Raw genomic sequence first — 21,063 nt, 5'->3', positions numbered from 1 at the left:
CCGAGAAGAGAACATGGATAATTTGTATTTGGAAACTGAAAAAGAAAATAAAAGAATGAAATTTAACAGCTGTTCGTTTGAAAAAAAATCAAACTTTAAAAACAAGCTCGAAAACTAACGTTGTTTTTTTGAATCCTTCATTCCATCCGTTCAACTGGCCGTTTATCTGTCAAACTCCATTCTCGCTCGCTCGCTCCTTTGTTTACAAAAAACGCTGACCCACGAAGAAACGAGAGTGCTATTGTCAACACGGAGAAGGAAGGATTTTCCACACACAAGAAGACGACTGGCTGGCTCGCAGCAGAAGGAAAGCGGAACGTGCGTGTCTGTGACTCCTCCCCCGCACCCCATGGTTGTGTGAAAACGGACCAAAAGAAAAAGAAACGAAGTGATTACGGGAAAACCGTGAAAAGAAAAAAACAGTTTTTCGTGTGCCTGCGTGAAAATTCAAGCGTGATTTTTGTGTACCCAGTTTGATAACCTTCTCCAAAAACTCCGCTCGCGGCGGCCCCCCCTCCGGATGTGCATGTTTGTGAAGCTCCGTGTGTTTTGTGTTCCTGTTGCGCAGCGGAGTTTCTAGTTCTCGAAGTTTTCTTTGGTTGCTGTTCGCTGTCGCTACCCTTCCACACCCCCGTTTGGCACAAGTTTTCCGTACGCATGCTGGCCCCCGTGCGCTATGAGTGAAAGGTGCCGTCGGTTGGCAGGCATTGGCAGCAACAGCGCACCGAACGGAGCAACCGAACTGCGAATTGACGGCATTGGCAGGTGGTGGAAACGGTCGAAGCAGCAGCGGAGAGGCGAGGGAGCTCCACCGTGTAACGACGGGTTCGTGTTGGCATGGTTGTGTACCGCGGAACGTAACGCCTTGTGTGTACGGTTGTCGTGCTCGTGCTCGTCGTGACGTGCTTCGATGTAACTAACGTGGATGCTGGGAAAGGCACCTCACATTCACTCCCAATAACTCCCGCAACTCCCCCACCCCCAGTGACTGGTGCTTTCTTAAGGCAGGCAGTGAAGACAGGGAAAGAGAGAGAGAGAGAGAGTGAAGAAAAGACTCCCCAGTCAGTTCCTTAGCCTTTCTCGCCACTAATCCGGTGGGTGCCCAAAGCAAGGAGGTGGCGATTTGGTCGAAGCGTAATTGAATTATCTACCCTCCCGTGTAACTGTAACAGAGGGGGCAACCCATAAGAGTGTGTGGACCGGCGGAGAAGACACACACACACGGGCGATTTTCGGAGAGGACATCCATCCACACAAGTTCACCAGCATGAAAGCGATCGAAGCAAAAATTGTCGTACTTGGATCGCAAGGTGAGAGGAAAATGGGGGAGGACTTTTGGAACCACAAAACGGACAGACTGACACACACACACAGAGCGAGGAAGGCCCCTGGGTGGGAGGGGTTGACCTTCACCTTGAGACGCGTGGCTTTCATTCTACTTCCCCTGCTTTTGAAGCAGCAGCAGCTGCTGCGTACGATCCAGCACCAAACGTCGGTTGACGACGACCGCGACGACGGTCCATCATCAAATCGCTGTTTGTACAGCAGTAGCTTTCGCTTTCATGGCACACTAGATTCTTCCATAACAACAAAAGAAAGAAAAAAGACACGCGATACACGATACATCTTCTTATCTATCTGACCTGGGGATGAAAGATAAGCGCCGCTAGCGTGGCCACCATCATCAGCAGCATTAACCGCCTTGCCTTTTCTCGTACATTTTGTTTCTTCTCCATCTTTCTTCGCGTTCCGGATTTTCTAACCCGCTCCGCGTCTACACTTTCTGGTGGAGTTTTTTTCCCCATTTCAACAAGCCCCTCTTTCTCATATCCACCTGCCACGATATCTCGCTCCATACGGGGAGTGGTGGTTGCGGCTTTACTTACTGCAAATTAAGTTTTTTTCTCTCCCCTTAACCCACCTGCCCGCAACCGAGTTCGCCCGTGGATTAAGTATCGGATTTTTGTTATTCGCCCAGTCTCTGTGTGTCGGTCGCGCACACCTTCCAGCCAGTACCCGTGACCGTGCTTATCAGTGCAGAAAGCGGCTCGCAGAAACGCTTTTCCCTTTACTTCATTCCTCTTGCATTTTTGTTTGCTTGCTGCTGCCATTGCTCCCGTATCCGAAAGCATATCGGCTTTCAGCGCACGGTTTCCAGGGTGTTCCCTTTAGTTAGACTCCGCATTTCTTATCTTAACTCGTGTGAAGGAGAGAGAGAGAGAGACGTATGAAATTAACACTTTGGCAACATGTAACCGAGTTTGCGAAATTGATCCGCGTTTAAACTAGTGATGGGTAATGTTGGCAAAATTCCAGAGTCGATTCCGATTCGACTCCGATAGTTTCGGAAGAGATTCCGGAATGTAGGTCCGCTCAGCTTTATCCGTTTGGAGTCGTTTGGAATCGTCCGGAATCGCCTGGAGTCATCCGAAATCGGTTGGAGTCGTTGGGAGTCGGAGTCATCCGGAGTCGTTTGGAGTCGGCTTTCGAAACAAAGGCCTGTATACGAAGTGCACGCGCAAAGTGAAACACACAAAAACACAACGAAATGAAATCGCTGATCACAAGTTTATTGCACTGGACGGCTCCTATTTACTCCGTCCGACTCCGATGCCGGTCGACTCCGATCGACTCTGGACGATTCTGAATGACTCCGACTCCGGTCGACTACGGCCGGCTCCGGACGACTCCGACTCCAAACAACTCCGGCCAACTCTCAATGACTCTGGACGACTCCGGACGACTCCGGACGACTTTAGACGACTCCGGATGACTCTAGACGACTCCGGATGACTCCATACGACTCCGGCTTCAAACGACTCCGAACGACTCTAGACACCTCCGGACGACTCCGAACGACTCCAGACGACTTCGGATGACGCCGGATGACTCAGGCCGACTCCGATTTCAAACGACTCCGAACGACTCCAGATGATTCCGAACGACTCCGAATGACTCCGACTTCAAAAGATTCCGAACGACTCCAGAAGACTCCGGACGACTCCAGACGACTCCAGATGACTTCGGAAAACTCCGGATGACTCAGGCCGACTTCAATTTCAAACGACTCCGAACGACTCCTGACGACTCCGACCAACTCCGAATGACTCCGACTTCAAAAGATTCCGAACGACTCCAGAAGACTCCGGACGACTCCAGACGAGTCCAGACGACTTCGGATGACTCCGGATGACTCAGGACGACTCCGACTTCAAATGACTCCGAACGACTTCAGACGACTCCAGACGACTCCGGACGACTTCAAAAGACTCCGAACGACCCCAGAAGACTCTAGACGAATCCAGACGACTCCGGGCGACTCTGGACGACTCCGGACGGAACTAGTACTTCAGATTTTGCCGGAGTCAGTGTCGGATTAACAATAGCCGGAGTCGGATCGGAGCCGTGGGTGTTCTTCAAAGGGCACATCACTAGTTTAAACCACCACATTTTCTAACGCAAGGGCATGCTCATATCGAAATTCACGTCAAAATCATCCCTGGGGGGAATGACATTATTACCGACAAGCATCATAAAGACAAATCTAATCTGGCTCTCATGTCATAGGGAATGCAGAAGCACTGCTGCGTTCGGAATTCATTATCTCATCAATATTATTGTCTCTGTAGATGTAATTGGGCTGAAAGGAATGAAAGGAAACACAACACAATTGCTATGTTGCCGCCGAATGTTGAATGTTTGCATGAGTGTATTGCACATTTAATTGGAAATGTACCTTTTATGATCATTTTATATATTAATGCTTTTATTCTCCGTCTTTCTCATCCGTCCAGGTGTGGGCAAAACGAGCCTGGTGGTGCGGTATGTCTCGAACGTGTACACGAAGGAAATATCGCCCACGATCGGTGCGTCCTTTTTCACCTGCAAGGTCAATCTGGAGGACTTTAAAGTAAAGATGCAGGTATGTAATTTAATTTAAAAAAACACACCAACACTTCAATTACTTTATTTACAATTTAACTTACCACTTGCCAGGTTTGGGATACGGCGGGCCAGGAGCGGTTCAAAGCGATGGCCCCGCTGTACTATCGCAACGCGAATGCCGCCCTGCTCGTGTTCGATCTCACGCAGTACAACTCGTTCAACGAAATCAAGGGCTGGGTACAGGAGCTGCAACGGAACGTGCAGGAACCGATGGTACTGTCGCTCGTCGGCAACAAGCTCGACCTGGAAGCGAAACGTGCCGTCTCCCGGGAAGAGGCTATGCTGTACGCGAACTCGATCGGGGGCAACTACTTCGAAACGTCCGCCTTACACGATCAGGTACTACGTTTTCTGTGTGTTTGTGTGCGTATCTATTCATTTGAAATGATTTTTTAATGCCCTTTTTTCTCTCTTTTCCTTGGCTTGTGCACAGGGTATTGAGCAAGTGTTCATATCGATAGCGGTAGGATTAATTAAACTGTCCGGCGAGGATGTCTGCTCGTCGCTGAAGCGGTACGAATCGAACGATTCCCTCGTACTGTCCGGATATTCAACGAGTAAGCCATCGCAAACGTTCCGTCTTGCTTACTTTCGCACACAAAAGCTAATCTATTTTTTTTACTTTCCAGGAGTAAACGGTGTCGTGCAGATGGGCATTCCGGTGGAAAATGACAGTATATTAAGCGACGGTATGGGCAGGCTGGAGACGCCTTCCTGGAGCCGGGACCACATAGCGCACGGCGATGAGCAGCGGGTCGGCTGGTGCTGCTATTAACACGGTTACTCCTCTGGACGACAACACGGCTTCTCTACACCGGGCACACCGGCATGACGCATAGACAAGTGCGCCCGCGCGCGCGCGCCCACGGATCCGCGCGAGCCTGTGAAGAACAAGGGGATTTCAGACAGATTTGTGATAGCTTTTTATATTTATATACACATATATACATACACACACACACACACACAGACTCACTCCGACACACCCAGGACACATGAACAAAGGCGAGAAACACTACCCAACTCTCCTAGATGACATAGTAGAAACGAAAGCAGGGGAGTCCCCCAGGGTGTTTGTGTTTGCTGGCTCGGTGGGTGACGATGACTGGAACTCGCTTTGTAAAACTGTTTGTTAGAGAAATTGGAAGCAAATCATTTCATTGAACCCGCTACATTATGTGTGATAAAAAAATGGGGAGCAAAAGCACGTGCTCTGCGAGAAGATAGATAAACTGTCTGTGAGAGAAAGAGATAAGAAGTGAGAGGGACATGCTGCTAGCTTATCGTTTCGCAGTTTCAGACGCATGTGAGTGGGATTTACAGCAAGAATTTAGAGCAGAACAAACTATACGCGACACACTTCCTCTAAGCTTATTATGAGGGACTTAGGGTTTAGGGTTTCGAAGGAAAACGGGGGGAGGTGTTTCGGTAGTTTCCCACCTCACAAGCGCACCCAGCGTATGACGACGCAGTACTATCGGAAGGGGCGGGACGCAGATAAAGCGGGCGAGCTGTGTTCGGGTCGAGTGGGGCAACGATGTTTTGTTTTTGCAGCTGCCACCACCGTGACAGTGACCACCGTGACACTTGAATAGATCTCTTCCACAAGCGTATGTGTGTGCAGATTCGATTCGATCCGATGCGTCTGCTAACGCGTCACACGTCAAGGGTAAAGCGAAGACCAATGCCAACACCAAGTGCGCTCATATCGATATATTTATTGTTTAAGTCAAAAAGTCAATTATTTTCCCAATCATCTCGATGTGCTGCTGGACGCTGTTTCCGCCCCATTCCATTGTTGACCCTTCATCATTGTATGTATATGGCTTGCATTTTCATTCATATTATTCCGTTTTTCTGCGGCCTCGTTGTTCGGATTCGTACAGTCTTTTTTTTTTTAATAAACATTTTGCGAAGAGCTGTATTAAAAAAAATGCAAAATTGTTTCAATAAATCGAAAGAAAAAAATACCGTTGAGAGGTCATTCGAAAATATTCGATTCTGGAACCGATTCCGAGGGATAATGATTATCAATTCCAAACCGATTCTGGAACTGAATCCGATTCTGGGTCCGATTTCGGTTCTGGAACTAGTTTCGACTCTGTAACCGATTCCGATTTTGGAACCGATTCCGATTCTGTAATCGATTTCGCTTCTGGAACTGGCTTCGATCCTGGTACTGATTCCTATTCAGGAATTAATTCCAATTATGAAACTGTTTAGGATTGTAGAACGGATTCTATTTCTGAAATCGAATAAGATTCTGAAACTCTTAGTTTTTTTTAAGCGAAGACGTTAATAAAAAATAAATACGTTTCAATAAATCGAAGAAAAATTACATAAACATTACTACATTGTTCAAACGTGTTGAATGTATGAATAAGCGCCACACTTCGGTTATTGCGCTGCGCAGTATACCGCGTACAAACAGCGTTGCTTAGGGCTATTCCTAGCGACAAGGGCCAGCATCGGCAACGCCACATGCCGCACGAGTAAAAATACAAGCACCGCGTCAGCTGTTTTCTTTGCTGCGTGTGTATTGGTGTGAGCGCGGCGTTCAACGCATTTGCAAACCGTCCGCTTGCCACCTGTTGCCATGACAACGACGCGCGTCAACAGCGGAACGTCACCTTTCAATGCCCCATTCGTTTCCAAGGGGCAGGTCAGTGTAAACAACGCAAAGTGCGTGCGTTCTTGGATGCTCCGCTGTTGAAGAAATCGACGCTTGAAGCTGCGCTGAAGGAAGTGAATTGGATTACCAGTAGTCAAGAAGATGGAAATGGAAGTGAACGCCGGCAAATTGGGTAAGCGAACCGGTAAGGCGAGCTTTAAATTCAACTCCTCGAACGATGGGTAAGTAGAGTACGATATTTCTTGGTTCTTTTGCCTCTTCATCTTTCGGGTTGTTCCGTTTCGTAGTGTCCTGTTACGGCTTCACCATACCGTAAAGAACGAGACGGAAGGGACGGTGGTACGGATACGTTTCACAGCAGCCGGATTCACTGCGAACAACGAACGGCTGGTGGCAGCAGATCATCGGTAAGATGAGAAAAAGAAGCCCCATTTTGCCCGTAAAAGCAGCTAATAGTTCCTTTTCGCCGTTTCTAGGGACAATGTATTTGTGTTCGATTTGGTTGGCCAGCGGTTTTGGACGGTTGCGGAGCCGCTCAAGCGCATAACCATCATCGAAGGACTCGTCGGTGGTAATCTAGTTGCCCTTGGCAGCAAGGACGGGATGGTGTTTATTGTTGATTTGGGTAAAGCTCTCCACTGTCCCAAGCATTTCCACCTGATTGCTTATTTTGAGGTATTATTTCCTTTTTTTACAGATGAAAACAATTGCGTCCGGAAGCTGAATGCCCATCCGGGTCGGGTTGTGTATCTTGCCAGCTCCTCCCCGCTCCACGCCACCGCAAAGTTACGCTCCAAAGCAACCGGAATATCCTCACCGGCCGATGCATTTGAAAGATACGATCGCACCTATCTGCTGGCAGCATCGCAGGACTGTGCCAAACTGTACTCGCGCGAAGACTTTGCCGAGCTGGCCTGCCTCCGGTACGGGCTGGCGGCGGACAACTCGTTCCGCCCGAACGGTTGGCACTGGTTCGGGGCACCCACCGGTCCAGCCTTGATTACGCACAGCACCGAGGGGGTTATCCGGGTGTATCGGTCCAACTTCAAACTCGTCAAAGAGCTAAACGTCACACGGCTTATCGAGCTTTATCGTAAGAACACCCCGGCCCAAACGATCACCTTCGAGCGGCAGCGTTCTGAGAGCACTACAGACGAGCCCGATAGTGTTGAGCTGACCGTAAAGCGTCTCACCGAAGCGATGGTATCGCCCGGTCGACGCATAACGACCGCCCAGCCCACTAAGGATGGGCAGTACTACGTGGCGTTGTGCGGGCACAGCACGCTCGCCGTCCTAGCCCTCGACTCGTGGCTCGTCTGCCGGGTGGTTACGCTGTCCAATTTGTTTATCGCACAGTTTGCATTCCTGCCGGCCGGTGAGAGCGCCGGCAGTGGTCGTAAGGCACGCTGCTGCACGCTTACCGTGCGTACCACGGGCAATGATTTAATGCTGCTAAATTTCGGCAACGATGCCGGTCTCGACAATAATCCTTCCGTACTGCGACCGCTTGCGAGTGGCAGTGGTGGTGGTGGTGTGCTGCATAATTGCTATAAATTTGCCCTCGCTCCCAACGGACGCATGCTGGCGAACGTTCTCGGCAGTGGTGAGGTGTTGCTGCACAATTTGGACTCGTACCGGCGGATCGATGCAGCAGCATTGGCAATGGGACACCACCGGAAAGCGGCACGGAACATTGAACGCCCCGGAAGTGGTACGTCGTCCTGTACGGGGAGTTTGGGTCGGCGACAGCGGTCACCACGCAAAGCGAAGCTAGAACAACAAATAAACGCCCTCCAGGTGCAGGTGAGTACGCTTTGGGGTGGGAGCCAGTTTTAAGGTTTTAGCATCCCACCTTCCCCGTGTTAAGCCTCGGTTCTGGCGGATATTTGGAATTTATTTTGCATCTAATTACATGACGTCCAAGCCACACCACGTCCGGTCGGTTCGGTGTAGTGATGGGCGCTCGAAAACGGCACTGGAACAATGTAATTAACTTTCATCCGGGTACTGAATTCGAATCTGGAACCGATTCCAATGGGTAATCAATTTCGATTCTGGAACCGATCCCGATGCTGGAGCTTCCCGATACTTCAATCCTGGTACCGGTATTTATGGAACTGGAACTGAATCCCTTTCAGGAAATGATTTCGTTTCTGTAACCGAATCGTTTTATGTAACTAATTCCGATTCTGGAACTGAATTGTTTCTGGAATCGTCCACGTTTCTTGAACTGAATGGGACTCTGGAACCAATTTTGATTCTGAAGCAGATTCCGGTTCTGGAACTTTATTCGATTTTGGAAATGAATCCAATCCTGGAACTGAATCCGATTTTGGAACCGATTCTGTATCCGGTACCGATTTCGTATCCGGAACTAATTTCGATACTGCGATCTATTCTGATTCATGAACTGAGTCCATTACCAAATAATATTCTGGAACCGATACTATGTGTGGAACCAAGTTGATACTAGAATAAATCCCGATTCTGAAACCTATTCTGATTCCGGAACCGATTCCAATTCTATAATCGATTTTGATTCTGGAGTAGATTCCGATTCTGAAACTGAACATGATTCTGCAACCGATTTTGGCTCTGGATCAATTCTTATTTTGGAACTGATTCCGATTTAGGAACCAATTCCATATTCGGAATTCATTCCATATCCGGAACTAATTTCGTTACTAAAACCAATTCCGATTCAGGAACCTTTTCCAGAACCGAATACAATCCAGGAACCGATTCCAATACTGGAACCGATTCCAAGGACGAACCCATTTCTATACCAATGTCGATACCCGAATGTCGATGTCGATTTCTGCAGCCGATTCCGAATCAAAGACCGATTCCGTTTCTGAAACCGATTCCGGGCGTACTCTCCGGAATCGATTGCGATAAATGTTTTATTTTTCCCATCTCTAATTCGATTTACATACATTTCATCCGCATTACAATTTTGTACCCTTTCTCTCTCTCTCTCTCTCTCTCTCTCTCTCTCTCTCTCTCTCTCTTTCTCTCTCACTGCGTGTTTAATTTGCAGCTCTCGAAAACACTGCCCAAACATCGGCTGCTACCGATACTGCGGGAGTACGGCGAATATCCGGCCAAGCATCGGGCGACCATTTGGCGCACACTGCTAGAGCTGCCGGGTGATCGGGCCAGCTACGCGGCACTGCTGAACCGCGGTTCCCATCCGTGCGTGGCCGCCTACGAGCAGCGATTCGCCGGGCTCGATCGGCGTACCGTGCGCAATCTAAAGCGCACCGTCTCCTGCCTGGCCCACTGGTGCCCAGCCTTCGGGCTCATCGATTATCTGCCGAGCTTTGTGCTGCCGTTCGTCCGCCAGCAGCCAACCGATGCACTCGCCCTGTTCGAAACGGTGGCCACGGTGCTGATGAACCAGTGTCAGCACTGGTTCGAGTACGCACCGCTCGAACCGTTCAACTATCTGGCGATGGTCGAGAACGTGCTGGCCGACTGCGAGCCCCGGCTGATGGCATTCTACCGGCGGAATGGTGTCGCGCCGCGAACGTACGCAGTGCCGCTGATGGAGAGCGCGTTCGTGCGCTGCTGCAGTGGTGGAACCGATGGCGACAACCAGTGGCTAACGCTGTGGGATCACGTGCTGTCGAACGAGCCGTGCTTTGGCGTGTTTCTCGTCGCCGCGTACAGCAGCCTTCATAGGGGCACGCTGCTAAAGGCCACCACCGACGGTGGATCAACAACGGTGGAACGGATTTTCTTCCACCAATCGAGCGCGTTCGGCGATGTGCGGCGGTTGATAGGGCGGGCGCACGAGCTAATGGAACGTTGCACCGCTGCTGCCCATCCGAGGCATTACTTTAAACCGTTCACCCCGCTGAACATGCCGTCCGCACTGCCGACCGTCAATGACCGGTGGAAACCGTCGTCTTGTGACAGTGCGGCCAGTAACGCCGTCGATTATTTCTCGCCCGCTGGGGAAAGTGAGGAGCTTTCGGCACACACCACCGCCTCTCCGACACCTTCCGGCGAGGCGGCTAATGCGTCGGAAAAGGGATCTTCCCACCGTACGTACGCGAGCTTTGGCAACTTTCCGCACAAGCTGACCGAAGTGCGGCGCACGGAAACGGACACGCTGCGGGCGGAACAGCGCCGGCTGGAGGGGAAAATTATCGAGCTGGAAAAGCTGGAGCACGGTCTGCGGGAGCGGCTGGCGAATGATCTGGTGCGGCAGGAGCATGAGCAGCGTGTGAAGGGTAAGTCCAGGTAAAAATCCACGCTCTGGCGAAGCGTGACCGCCACGTGGTTGTACGGCAAAAGGGAAAGAACGTGATGGAGGGTTGGTCATTGGCTCCCCGTTTTCAGACCGCCCTCCCCCGGTTTCAGGCTCATGAGCAATCAAGCTTAGTTGCCGGAGAAATGGGTTGGCCTTTCGGGGGTGGTCATCTCGCCACACCGTGAGTGCCTCGGTGGAGGTGCAGAGTGGCCGTGGGGAGTTTTGTTTTTAATCGTATTAAAGTCAACCGAAAACCGAGAAGCGTCCCCTTTTCGCCGCCCGCGGATATTTCTTGTCCATTGTCCAGGCTCGATGGATGCATTGGCATGAAATAAGAGGCTTACGTGATGTGTTGTGTGCGTGTGTGTTTGTTGTCCATCCGCGTACGTGCTTCTCATATGCTTTACTAAATCTTCTGAAAAGCGGCCATGTTAAAAACACGTTTTACGGGTGATTCTTGTCCATTGTAGAGATAGGTTCTCTGGATGTATCGACGGATCCACTCCGATTCCGGCTAGTGCGATTAAGGTTCCGACTTCGCCACTTCTGTCCGGAATCATCTGTAATCGTTCGGAACTGTTGAATTTGTCGGAATTGTCGGATTCTTTGGAATGTCGTCTGTAATCGTCCGGAATCTTTTGGAACGATCGACCGGAATCTTCCAGCGTTGTCGGATTTGTTGGAATGGTCAGGAATGGTTCGGAACCGTTGAAATTGTAGGATTTGACTGAATTGTTCGGATATCGTCGTTCGTCAATATTTTCCAGAATCGTCAGATTTGTTGGAATTGTGGGAATCTTCGGGAACGTCTTTAAATGTCCAGAATTGCACGATTTCTCTTAACCTTCGGATATGACACAATCTTGGAGAACGTCTGTAATCGGTCAGATTCGTCCGGAACGGTTGAATTTTTCGGCAATGTCGGAATTGTCTGTATTTTATAAATTGTCTGGAATTGCTGAAAATCGTTCCGAATCGTGCGATATCGTTTGGTACCGTCATAATTATTGAAAACTTTCAGAATTTTTGGATTAGTCGGAATCATCCGGAACTGTCGGATTTATCTGAATTATTGGAATCGTTTGGACCGATTATCAGATCGTCGGCAATTTCCGAGTCGGTTTTGTCGGAATGGTCGGTATCGTCGACAAACTTTGAATTTGTTGGAATTGTCAAAATAGTCGGCAACTTTAGAAATCCTCTAGGATCGTTACGAATTGTTCGGAATAGCTTGGAATCGTTTGGATCCGTTGGAATCGTCCGTAACCGTCGGAATCGTCCGGAATCGTGTAGAATCGTTTGGAATCGTCCGGAACCGTCGGATTATTGGAATCTTCAGGATCGTCTGTATATTACCTGAATAGTTGGAAACCGTCGGAGTTGTCAGAATTATAGGAAACGTCGAAATCTTCGGGATTCTGACCGCACCGGACTAGTGGTGGGAGCTCGGAATCGGACCTATCCGATTCCGATTCCGTGTTCGGAATCAATTCCATAGTCGATACCGATGCTGGAAACGATTCCGATTCCGGGACCGATTCCGATTCCGGAACCGACACCGATTCTAGAGCAGATTCCAATTCCGGAGCCATTTCCGATTCCGGAGCCGATTCTGATTCCGGAATCGATTTCGAAAACTGATTTAGGACCTACTATCCGGAATCGATATCGACAAAAGCATAATTTTCCCATCACTACTCCGGACGATTCTGAACAAATCTGGACGATTCCGAACGGTTATGGACATGTCCGGACGTTTTCGACAATTTTGATTGACCCTCTGGAATTGGTTCCAATTTTTTTGTGTTGATCATATCCAACTTTTTCCCATTATTGAAGTACAATGGTTAGGGTGCGCACAATAACAGCGTAAAGTTATGGCGTTTTTCCTACCGAAACCGAACCCCAATGCGGAATGATTGCGTCGTTTTGCAATATAAAGTTGAATGCGCTTATAAGCGCATTGGTTGCCTAGCTTTAAGCACTGGGTGCTTTCCTATCCCCTTTTATACCAAGAATTTGCTACACAATTTCATGTCCAACAGATTCCAGAAAATTGGATGTACCTCTCAATGAAAACATGGACAGGGCAGGATGTTGGCTGTCCCAGTAACACAAACACTGCTCCAGCAAATTGAGTGTGCTCCTTGGTAGTCAAGATTCCTAGCAACTTCCCTCTAGAATGTACCCATGTACTCTGGTGCTGTTTGTCTTTGGCAAAACCGGGGACACGCTGTCACTTAAATGTATATCATCAAATATGTATATTTTGTCTCTTCCCGGGAACTCACGACATAAAACATGTCGTTTAGGTTTAACAAGGCACTTGCATTTCCCTGAATTAGTAATACCAATAGAGTAGGCCGGCATACAGCAACTGTTTCTCCAAAAAAAAAAAAAGCATGCAAAACGCGTTATTTGCCATTCTTCGAAACGGACAAAGAAGGATCGAAGTGTGCTGAAATATTCTCAATATTCTTGGTCGTCCTTCAACGCCCTTTCCCTGATGCTGATGATGATACATCCGTGACGAGAAATCGAAGAAGGCCTTCCCAGCAACGTAGTTGCTAACACGTTGTTCGTTCGTTTATCCTTTTTTTCCCCGTAGCCGTGGAACGCAACCTCGAGGAAGCGATCGCCCGGGAGGAGCAGCGGGTCGAGATGCAGCGGAAATTGTTGCTGCTGCACCGGAAGCAGCTGCGCGAGCGGGAAAACGAACTTTCGCTCGACGTGGCGAACGCGAAGCTCATCAACGACGCGACGGTGCGGGAGCGGGAACTCGATGCGCTGCTGAACAAGTTTGCCCGTGAGGTAGGTCAGAATGGTTCCGATTCGTCCCTATTTTCCACCAGCGCGGTAGCAAAGAGTGTTTGGTAAAAAATTGAATTTCTTTCCATTTACGTGCCGTAGGGATTTTTTCTTTGCTCTATTTGGGGTTTTTTTTGTGTCAAACTATCTGCGCCCTGTTCCTTTAATGTCCTTTTTTCTCCCAATTCCAATTTCCCAGCGACAACGGGAGGAAACCGATCTGCTGTTTGCCGAGGAGGACATTAAGCTGAAGGAGCTGGAACTGTTGGGCCGGTATCGGACGGAACCCGACGCAGTGCGAGTGCCCCGGCCGCTCGATCAGCGGTACCAGGTAGCGCTCGAACAGCTGGCAGTGCAGAAGCTGAAACTTTACGACGAAATTGATCGGGTAAGTTTGGCCATCCGTGTTTAGCAAAGCGACCCCCAACGGGAGGGTTTGTTTCAAGACAAGAGCAAGTTTTAATCGCGTATCGCGTACCGGTGCATACTACAGACATACTCGTCGCTCGGTATGCCGGCGGGTGCGAACGAGTACGCGTACCGGACGGTGTCGGAGCTGCGCAAGGTAGCGTCTGTTGCGGCGTATGGAAGCGAGCGAACGCGCGACAAGATGGAAGAGCGCACCCGAGAACGGCCACCAGGGCTGATTGGAAGCGATTCCTCCAGTCAGGTAAAATAGTTCGTTTTGTGGGTTTTATGAGACGAATTTCGAGTAAAACGGCTTCTTATCGATTTAACGTTTTAGGTGTACGCAGACACGATACGGCGCATGGAGGAGCAGGTGAAGGTTTTGCAGCGCCTCAAACATGACGTCCAAAGGAAATGAACGTAGCCGAACGTGGTCAATTTAAGTGTTTGTGTCTGTACTGTTTTGTCTTTCGTAACAAAATTGGTACCATTTCCGAACGAAACAAGCACAAGAAATAGCCTCACATCATCCATAACTGATGACAGCGATGCCCGACTGCCCCCCTAAAAAAACACACACACTCCAATGGCCCCCGGGATTGTGTGGCAGAGACGGGCCAATGCAAGCGATGAAAAATGCACTTGCCCCAGCGCAGCTCTGTTGCACATATTTTATCCCATTTCTTGCTAGTTAGTTAGCCCATCTCGCCCATTCGTGTTACAATCGACGGTTGGCACGGGTAAAGAGGACGGGCTGCAACTGCTCGCAGGTGGTGGCAAGATCATCCCACAATAAAGATTTATTGCATGCCGAGTGCCAATTGGCACACAGGGGGGGAAGGGGTGTGGAGCAAAGCCGGGAGCGAACAAAAGTCCTGCACCGCACGAGGCGATCGGTATGACCTTTTTAGCTTTTCGAAGCCAAATGGTTCGGGATGATTCGGTGCAAACGGTGTCCTTCTTCTTCTTCACGGGACATTCCTGCTGCTGCTGCTTGGTGCACTGATATACTATTCTTTTTGCAATCACCAGCTGGTGCTGGGTTACTTTCAACTTTCTTGTACTTTCCTTTGCCCATTCGATTGGGCGCAAACCCCCCCCTCCCCCCCCCCCCCCCCCCGCTGGTAAAGAAGCAAATCCGTATGCCACAGGATCCATACCGGTCGGTGTCGGTGGTGCGACCGAATGGGTTGAAATATTTGCATCACACATTTGGGGTTCATGATTTATAATGCTTCTAGCCCTGGAAAAAAGATCCATAAAGCGGAGGACAGTTTTTCGCTTGCGACCAGCTACACACCTCCATATGGTTCTTAAGCCCGTTGCATTAGAGCTCCAAAGCTTGGGAGGGGTAAAGGTCTGATAACAATTCAACAATGGGCACGTAACTTGCACCAATTGCCACGTAGTTTTTGGTACGTTTGTTGCGATGCTGCCGAGCTTTGCAGGATTTATTTTAGCAACGAGCTCGCATTAGCCGGAAGACGAGCGATCCGTGTAGCCAAATCAGCTTCCCCGGTTCATTTCGTGTTCTCCGGTGGCAAATATGCAAAACGTGTTGCTATGGGTGAACATTATTACCATCAATCTGGTTGGTTGGGATGACAAACAAACCCCGATATGGTTCGGGGTGAACTTTGGCACGGAACGGAGTACACCCGCGGGAACCTTCTCACCTTCTGCTTCGCCTGAACGCTTGGCGATGTTTTATGCATTCACGCTGATGCTTCAATTTGCAAGAGCCAAGCAAAACATCAACCAGCAAACCGTGTCCATTGCACCCATTGCACCCACTGCCACACAGCTGCGATTATTTGAACTTCAATCACGTAATTTAATAACGTTACAGTGACATCGTCTCCGTTGATGCTGGCGCTGCCTGACGACTGATTTATTATGGATGCGAGCTAGTTTTTCCTCGCAACGTGCTGCGTTCCGGTTTGCAACCAAATGTTGTTAGAGCATTAGAGCGTTTGAGCCATTGGCGGATCATCTCGGTGGGCGAGCTCAGGTGTGCTTGACGGATACATTTAACCATATTTCATTTTAATGATTCAAATTTTACACTCAAATTCCTTTGCCGTAAAAAAGGAAGATGGACATTGAAATTGATGAAATTTTTGGCCTGCATTACCATGGCCAAGGATGACACAAAAGGCCATTAACACCTTCCATTCCGAGCGACGAACATCTGCCAATCGAAGGATTATGTATGTGTGTGTGTCGCTGGATCTAAGATAAGAGTACGTCCGTACCGGCAACTGCTCACTGACCATCCGGTACGATCTGAGGAGCAGCATTTTGCTCGTCCCGTCCCGTGGTGGTGCGAAAGTGGGACAAGACACTTGCACATGTAATAAAAATTCATTGCCACTCACACTAGCTGATTAATGCAATAAAAGCTATGCATAATGAATGAAGCGTACCTCTCCCTTACACCACACATCACCTGCGAAGCGACGGGTGCGGTACATCATCATTTGCAATTCCCCATTTCGGAATGTCCCCCTGGCTGAAGCGGTGATGAAGAAAAAGAAAAGCCACACACACACATGCACAAAAATGATCTCATTCGCTCCCCGATAAGCGGATTGCCAAATCGAAAGGATGCTCTAAAGGTCTGGGGCTGAGGTTCGTTGCCAGCGGGTTGCCTCTTCCATCTAGCGAATGGCCATAAGCTTCTTACACAGCCATTCGTTCGGTTGGCTCGAGGAATGGTGCAAGAAAAACCCTGTGCTCAGTTTTCACAAACGATCCACAAAATCGACTGCAGCAGTAACGGTGCCGAGATGCAGATGGCACCGCCCTTCGATGTCCGGAAGCAGATTTCATCGTACCCCACATTGGATAAAAAGGGGGTTGGGTTTTAGACGGGCATTGAGTTGACTTTGGAGCGACGGTACCTGGAAGGAATCCTGCGGCGGATGATGATCTTCATGATAGTGTTGCGATACTATGCTAAAGCTCATGTTTTCTCTTTCAAGCTATCCGGAGTTTGAGTCCTAATTAAGGGAAGGTCCAAAAATGAATCCTTCGAAGCGTATGTTATCGTTTTTTTTTCTCTTCTTCTCTCTGCTAATGTATTTTGGGGAGCAAATCTTCAAAGAATACCGTGCATCATGTGATGACCCGGAATGACTAATTAATACTGATTTTACGGGGGAGGTCCGTGTCTTTCTTTTTGTGCCACCTTTGATGGTTTGTTGGTTAAATATTTATACAGTTTTCTGGGTCAGTTTCCAGTGTAAACAGCATTATTTGAACGCTCGCGAGATGTTTATCAACAGCAGCCACACGTTGGACACAGCTGTGCTATTGGAACACATTTCGTGAGCCTTGAATTTAATTTTAGACCATTTAGACCTACAGAATGGAAAATAGTTGCTGATTTTACAAGCTTTTCCTTCGCTTAATTTTGTAGAAATTTGACAGTAAGTTTGACAGTTAATTTTGACAGTTCAGAGTAGTGTACAGTCTTTCCCCGAGTTACGCGACACTCGAGTTACGCGAATTCGAGTTACGCGAATTTTTATTTTTGACAGTTCAGATGTCAAATCAGTACAATTTTCTCCATCAATTGTCAAATGAAAAATAATTACCGATAAATAACCAAATTTTCTACACCAATTGCATCAAATAAGTATTAAATTACATAAATGAACAAAATTCAATCAAAAATTATGATAAATAAAGTATATTTTTGCTGTAACATGTGATATTCGATTTACGCGAAAATCCGAGTTACGCGAATGTCTCCGGAACGCATTATTCGCGTAACTCGGGGAAAGACTGTAATCAAAGGAGGCGTTGAATTCTTTGTTTTTAAATCGTTCGTTAGTCGTGCTTTTAAACCACTCACAATTTAAATAAGAGTATCTCTTAAGAGAATTTTGTTTCGAAAAAAGTAGCTGAAAACATGTTTGCTTTACTTTTTCTTAAATATTTTTTTGTATTATGGAAAATATGTTTCATTAGGAAACATTTCAGCTCGTACAACAATTCCTATGCACGAACTATCTAACATCCGCCAAGAAATGGGTCAACCTATTTAGATAACCTCCCTGAATTTGTCCATTAACTTTTTACTGCTTATGTTCTCTCTCTCTCTCTCTCTCTCTCTCTCTCTCTGTTTCTCCAAGCTACATCATCATCATAATAGCTATTCGCTGTCCCGCGAGACATTGACATTATCCCGTGCCGTGCGCGCGAGTCCGAGATGCGGAGCAATCCTTAATGTGCTTCTCGTACACTCGTACACCCGACCCTGCAGCGGGCGACACGGGAGCATTAACATTAGCAAAGTGGCGAACATCGACAAAATAGTATGCAAATTTGGTAAACCCCCCACTTCATCTTTCCCCCTTTATTGTTACACAATAGCTGCAGTTGCAGTTGTGGTATGCAGTAAGTTTCGCATGCATCATATTACATTTGACCATTGGCAGTGCGATCGGGTCGGCGTGAAGAAGAAGAAGAAGAAGGGGTGAAGAGCATGCACGCGGGGGCGCGCTAATCACTGCCACATTATCGTTAGATTTATGACAGCATTTTGTAATGGCAATCGGCAATTTATATGCAAAACACGACCTCTCCGTGCATACGAGCCATCCAGCCTCCCCCACCCCCCCCCCCCCCCCCCCCCCCCCCTCCCATAACGGGTGGCGCGGTTAAGCAAACGTTGGCTGCGTGATTCCATGCTGCGAAAGGATACAATGGTGATACAGTGGCAAGCAAAGAGGACGTTTATGCGTTGGCAAAAAAAACATCAGTTCGTTGTGTTGAAGATGAAATCATGTCTCACCCTGCGTTTCTGCCTTTGCACGATTTGGTGACTCCCATGAGAGGGCGGAGGAAAATTGGATCGGCACTTACAATGTGAACCGTGTTTCTCGTTCCCCTCTCTCTATCTCTCGCTCGTTCGGTTCAAGATGCAGTTGGTGTTTTCGGTTTTGGTTGCCTTTGGGAGGGAAAATTGGGGACACATTGGAACGATTCCGATGCACCATCCGGCCAGTTAATTGAAAGGACGCAAATGTGAAGATGCCAACACCAGTTTATGTTGCGCTTTGGGGGTTTGAGTATTTGCAAAAGTTGCTCCGTTGTGCTTGCTGTTTGCCTTCCATTTCAGAGCACTATCGAGTGGTGGGAGACCAAATTCACGTTATTTACGAAATAAGTAGGAGTTGTTGCAATGGCATTGCTTTTGAGTGCGGTGCTGCATCGAAATGTGAAATGATAAAGTGCGAGTGAAAATTGTAGATATGAGGAACAGTATGTAGTAAGCAGTGTGCCTTGTCCTGGTGGCCTTGCGCATTGACCCCTATATGCCATTGACTTTTGAAAAGTAAAACGAAAGCTATCGCTTTATTAGAATGTTCTTTTAAAATTTTGCTATTTGAATTTAATTGTAGTTCGTTTTTGTAAATATACCTATACATTTATCTACAAGACATTGAAAATTGCATTTTGTATGCTTTATGTTTATCACACTATGTGTTTCTCTATGTGAAGCAATTAAAAGCAAACTTGCTTAGCTTGGTTAATTATGACCTATCTATTACGTATAAGAAGGCATAGCCTACTATGTCCAGGAAGTTCACTCTGCTAACACTGCTTCTAGACGACCCAAAACATCTTCCGCGACAATTGTGTGCGACACTTTCTATCTGTCAAACCGTCCTTGTTTTAGCACGAATGTATGGCTTACTTCGATCGTAATGTCGCGAAACGCGAGCGTTGCCTTTCTGTGAAAAATTCAGCTGCGAAAGTTGAAACGCTTCGCAGTGCTTGTTGACCATGGCAGCATAGGAAGTAAAATCACAGGCACTGGTAACGGGAGTGAAAACCCGACTTCTAGCGACCAAACAACTGATTTAGTATTGTAACGGTCTCACCCAAAGTGTAGTCTTGGGGATGCTTTGGAAGGATATTGTTGACGTACTTATCGTGCACAGGGGCTGCTAAATTTGCGTAGAAGCAATCCTACACGGGCGGCGTCGTCTAGAGAATGACCGTCCTGAATGAAGACGTCTTCGTATCTAGCGTACCATGATGCATCAAAGATAACACCTGCGTCGTGATTGTACAGGAAATCTTGAATTCCACTTTGTTAACGAGTGGATAATCTTCTCGCTTTCGCTAGCTGTCGTTGAAAAAGTTTGATTTGCTAAATTTTCAATCTGCTGCTACCGTTCCTGCTTTGCGACGAGATTCGTTAGCAGGACGATGGCGTTCCGCATATGCGCTTCGGACATTTTCTTGATATTGATGCTTTTTCTAAAAGACCTTCGAGATGCTTGGAGAACTTTACCTTGTTACCAATGTTACAGTCCAGTTGGAGAGCAATTATTAAATCAACTTGCTCGGTGGGCGGTTAAGTATGAACTATTTATTACGCATAAGAATGCATAGCCTACTATGCGTAGGAAGTAAACTGTACTGAGGCCGAAAGTCTGCTTTTAGGTCTGCTGTTTAGTAGACACAAAGTGTATGAATATTAGGTGGTCTCGTCCTATACAAATTGACAACTAATTTCGAAATCAAAAAAATCTCCTTTTGACAGAATGGGTGAAGTGAATTTCCATAGGAACCGTTCGCTTTGTTCTTAGCAACACATACGTAGTACACATTGGTGTCCTCATCGACGACATTATTTTGATCCAAAAATGGATTTTAATTAGTTCAGATTTGATTTAGCTTACAGTAATATATATTTTGAGTGCTTTTTAAGGTATTTCAGTGCAAATAACGAAGATTCTAAGATTGTTTGTGTGTAAGGCAAGTCGTCAGAAAGCTTGTTTGGGGAAATGTTTTCACCCATGCTGTCAAAAAGTGACGTTCAACTTTTGCTATAAAAAACAGGCTATGAGACCACCTGATATTCATACACTTTGAGTAGACACTTCACCAGTGACTTGTTGAAAATGATCACATAACCAAGGTCGGTAGATAAACTACAGGTGGGTTCCTAGATTTGATTTTAATAGCTACGATGAATGGAGATTTCTACGGA

The 21,063-nt window shown here is 47.7% G+C and overlaps 2 protein-coding genes across 2 annotated transcripts; both read left to right on the top strand.

Annotated features, from left to right (window-relative positions):
- The first annotated feature begins 226 nt into the window (after window positions 1-226).
- On the top strand, window positions 227-5,863 carry LOC120947835 (uncharacterized). Its single transcript, XM_040363600.2, has 5 exons — window positions 227-1,310; window positions 3,795-3,922; window positions 3,997-4,284; window positions 4,379-4,502; window positions 4,575-5,863. The coding sequence occupies exons 1-5, from the start codon at window positions 1,268-1,270 to the stop codon at window positions 4,718-4,720; spliced, it is 729 nt and encodes a 242-aa protein (XP_040219534.1). The 5' UTR covers window positions 227-1,267; the 3' UTR covers window positions 4,721-5,863.
- Window positions 5,864-6,393: 530 nt separating this feature from the next.
- LOC120947831 (TBC1 domain family member 31) lies at window positions 6,394-15,130 on the top strand. Its single transcript, XM_040363596.2, has 9 exons — window positions 6,394-6,798; window positions 6,865-6,984; window positions 7,054-7,202; window positions 7,275-8,380; window positions 9,618-10,815; window positions 13,444-13,646; window positions 13,843-14,031; window positions 14,137-14,313; window positions 14,389-15,130. Exons 1-9 carry the CDS (start codon window positions 6,719-6,721, stop codon window positions 14,467-14,469), a joined length of 3,303 nt encoding a protein of 1,100 aa, XP_040219530.2. The 5' UTR covers window positions 6,394-6,718; the 3' UTR covers window positions 14,470-15,130.
- Window positions 15,131-21,063: the final 5,933 nt, after the last annotated feature.

Source organism: Anopheles coluzzii, chromosome 2, assembly GCF_943734685.1.
Source record: "Anopheles coluzzii chromosome 2, AcolN3, whole genome shotgun sequence".
Lineage (NCBI taxonomy): Eukaryota > Metazoa > Arthropoda > Insecta > Diptera > Culicidae > Anopheles > Anopheles coluzzii.
The sequence above is the reverse complement of the archived record's forward strand: the minus strand, read 5'-3'. Positions and strand labels throughout refer to the sequence as shown.

Bases quoted from the DNA above. Each gene is read 5' to 3' on its own strand.
- LOC120947835 (XM_040363600.2), top strand. From the start codon at position 1,268: ATGAAAGCGATCGAAGCAAAAATTGTCGTACTTGGATCGCAAG. The intron at 3,923-3,996 runs GTATGTAATTTA...ACCACTTGCCAG, and splicing joins ACTTTAAAGTAAAGATGCAG to GTTTGGGATACGGCGGGCCA. The intron at 4,285-4,378 runs GTACTACGTTTT...GCTTGTGCACAG, and splicing joins CGTCCGCCTTACACGATCAG to GGTATTGAGCAAGTGTTCAT.
- LOC120947831 (XM_040363596.2), top strand. From the start codon at position 6,719: ATGGAAATGGAAGTGAACGCCGGCAAATTGGGTAAGCGAACCGGTAAG. The intron at 6,799-6,864 runs GTAAGTAGAGTA...TCCGTTTCGTAG, and splicing joins TTCAACTCCTCGAACGATGG to TGTCCTGTTACGGCTTCACC. The intron at 6,985-7,053 runs GTAAGATGAGAA...CGCCGTTTCTAG, and splicing joins CTGGTGGCAGCAGATCATCG to GGACAATGTATTTGTGTTCG.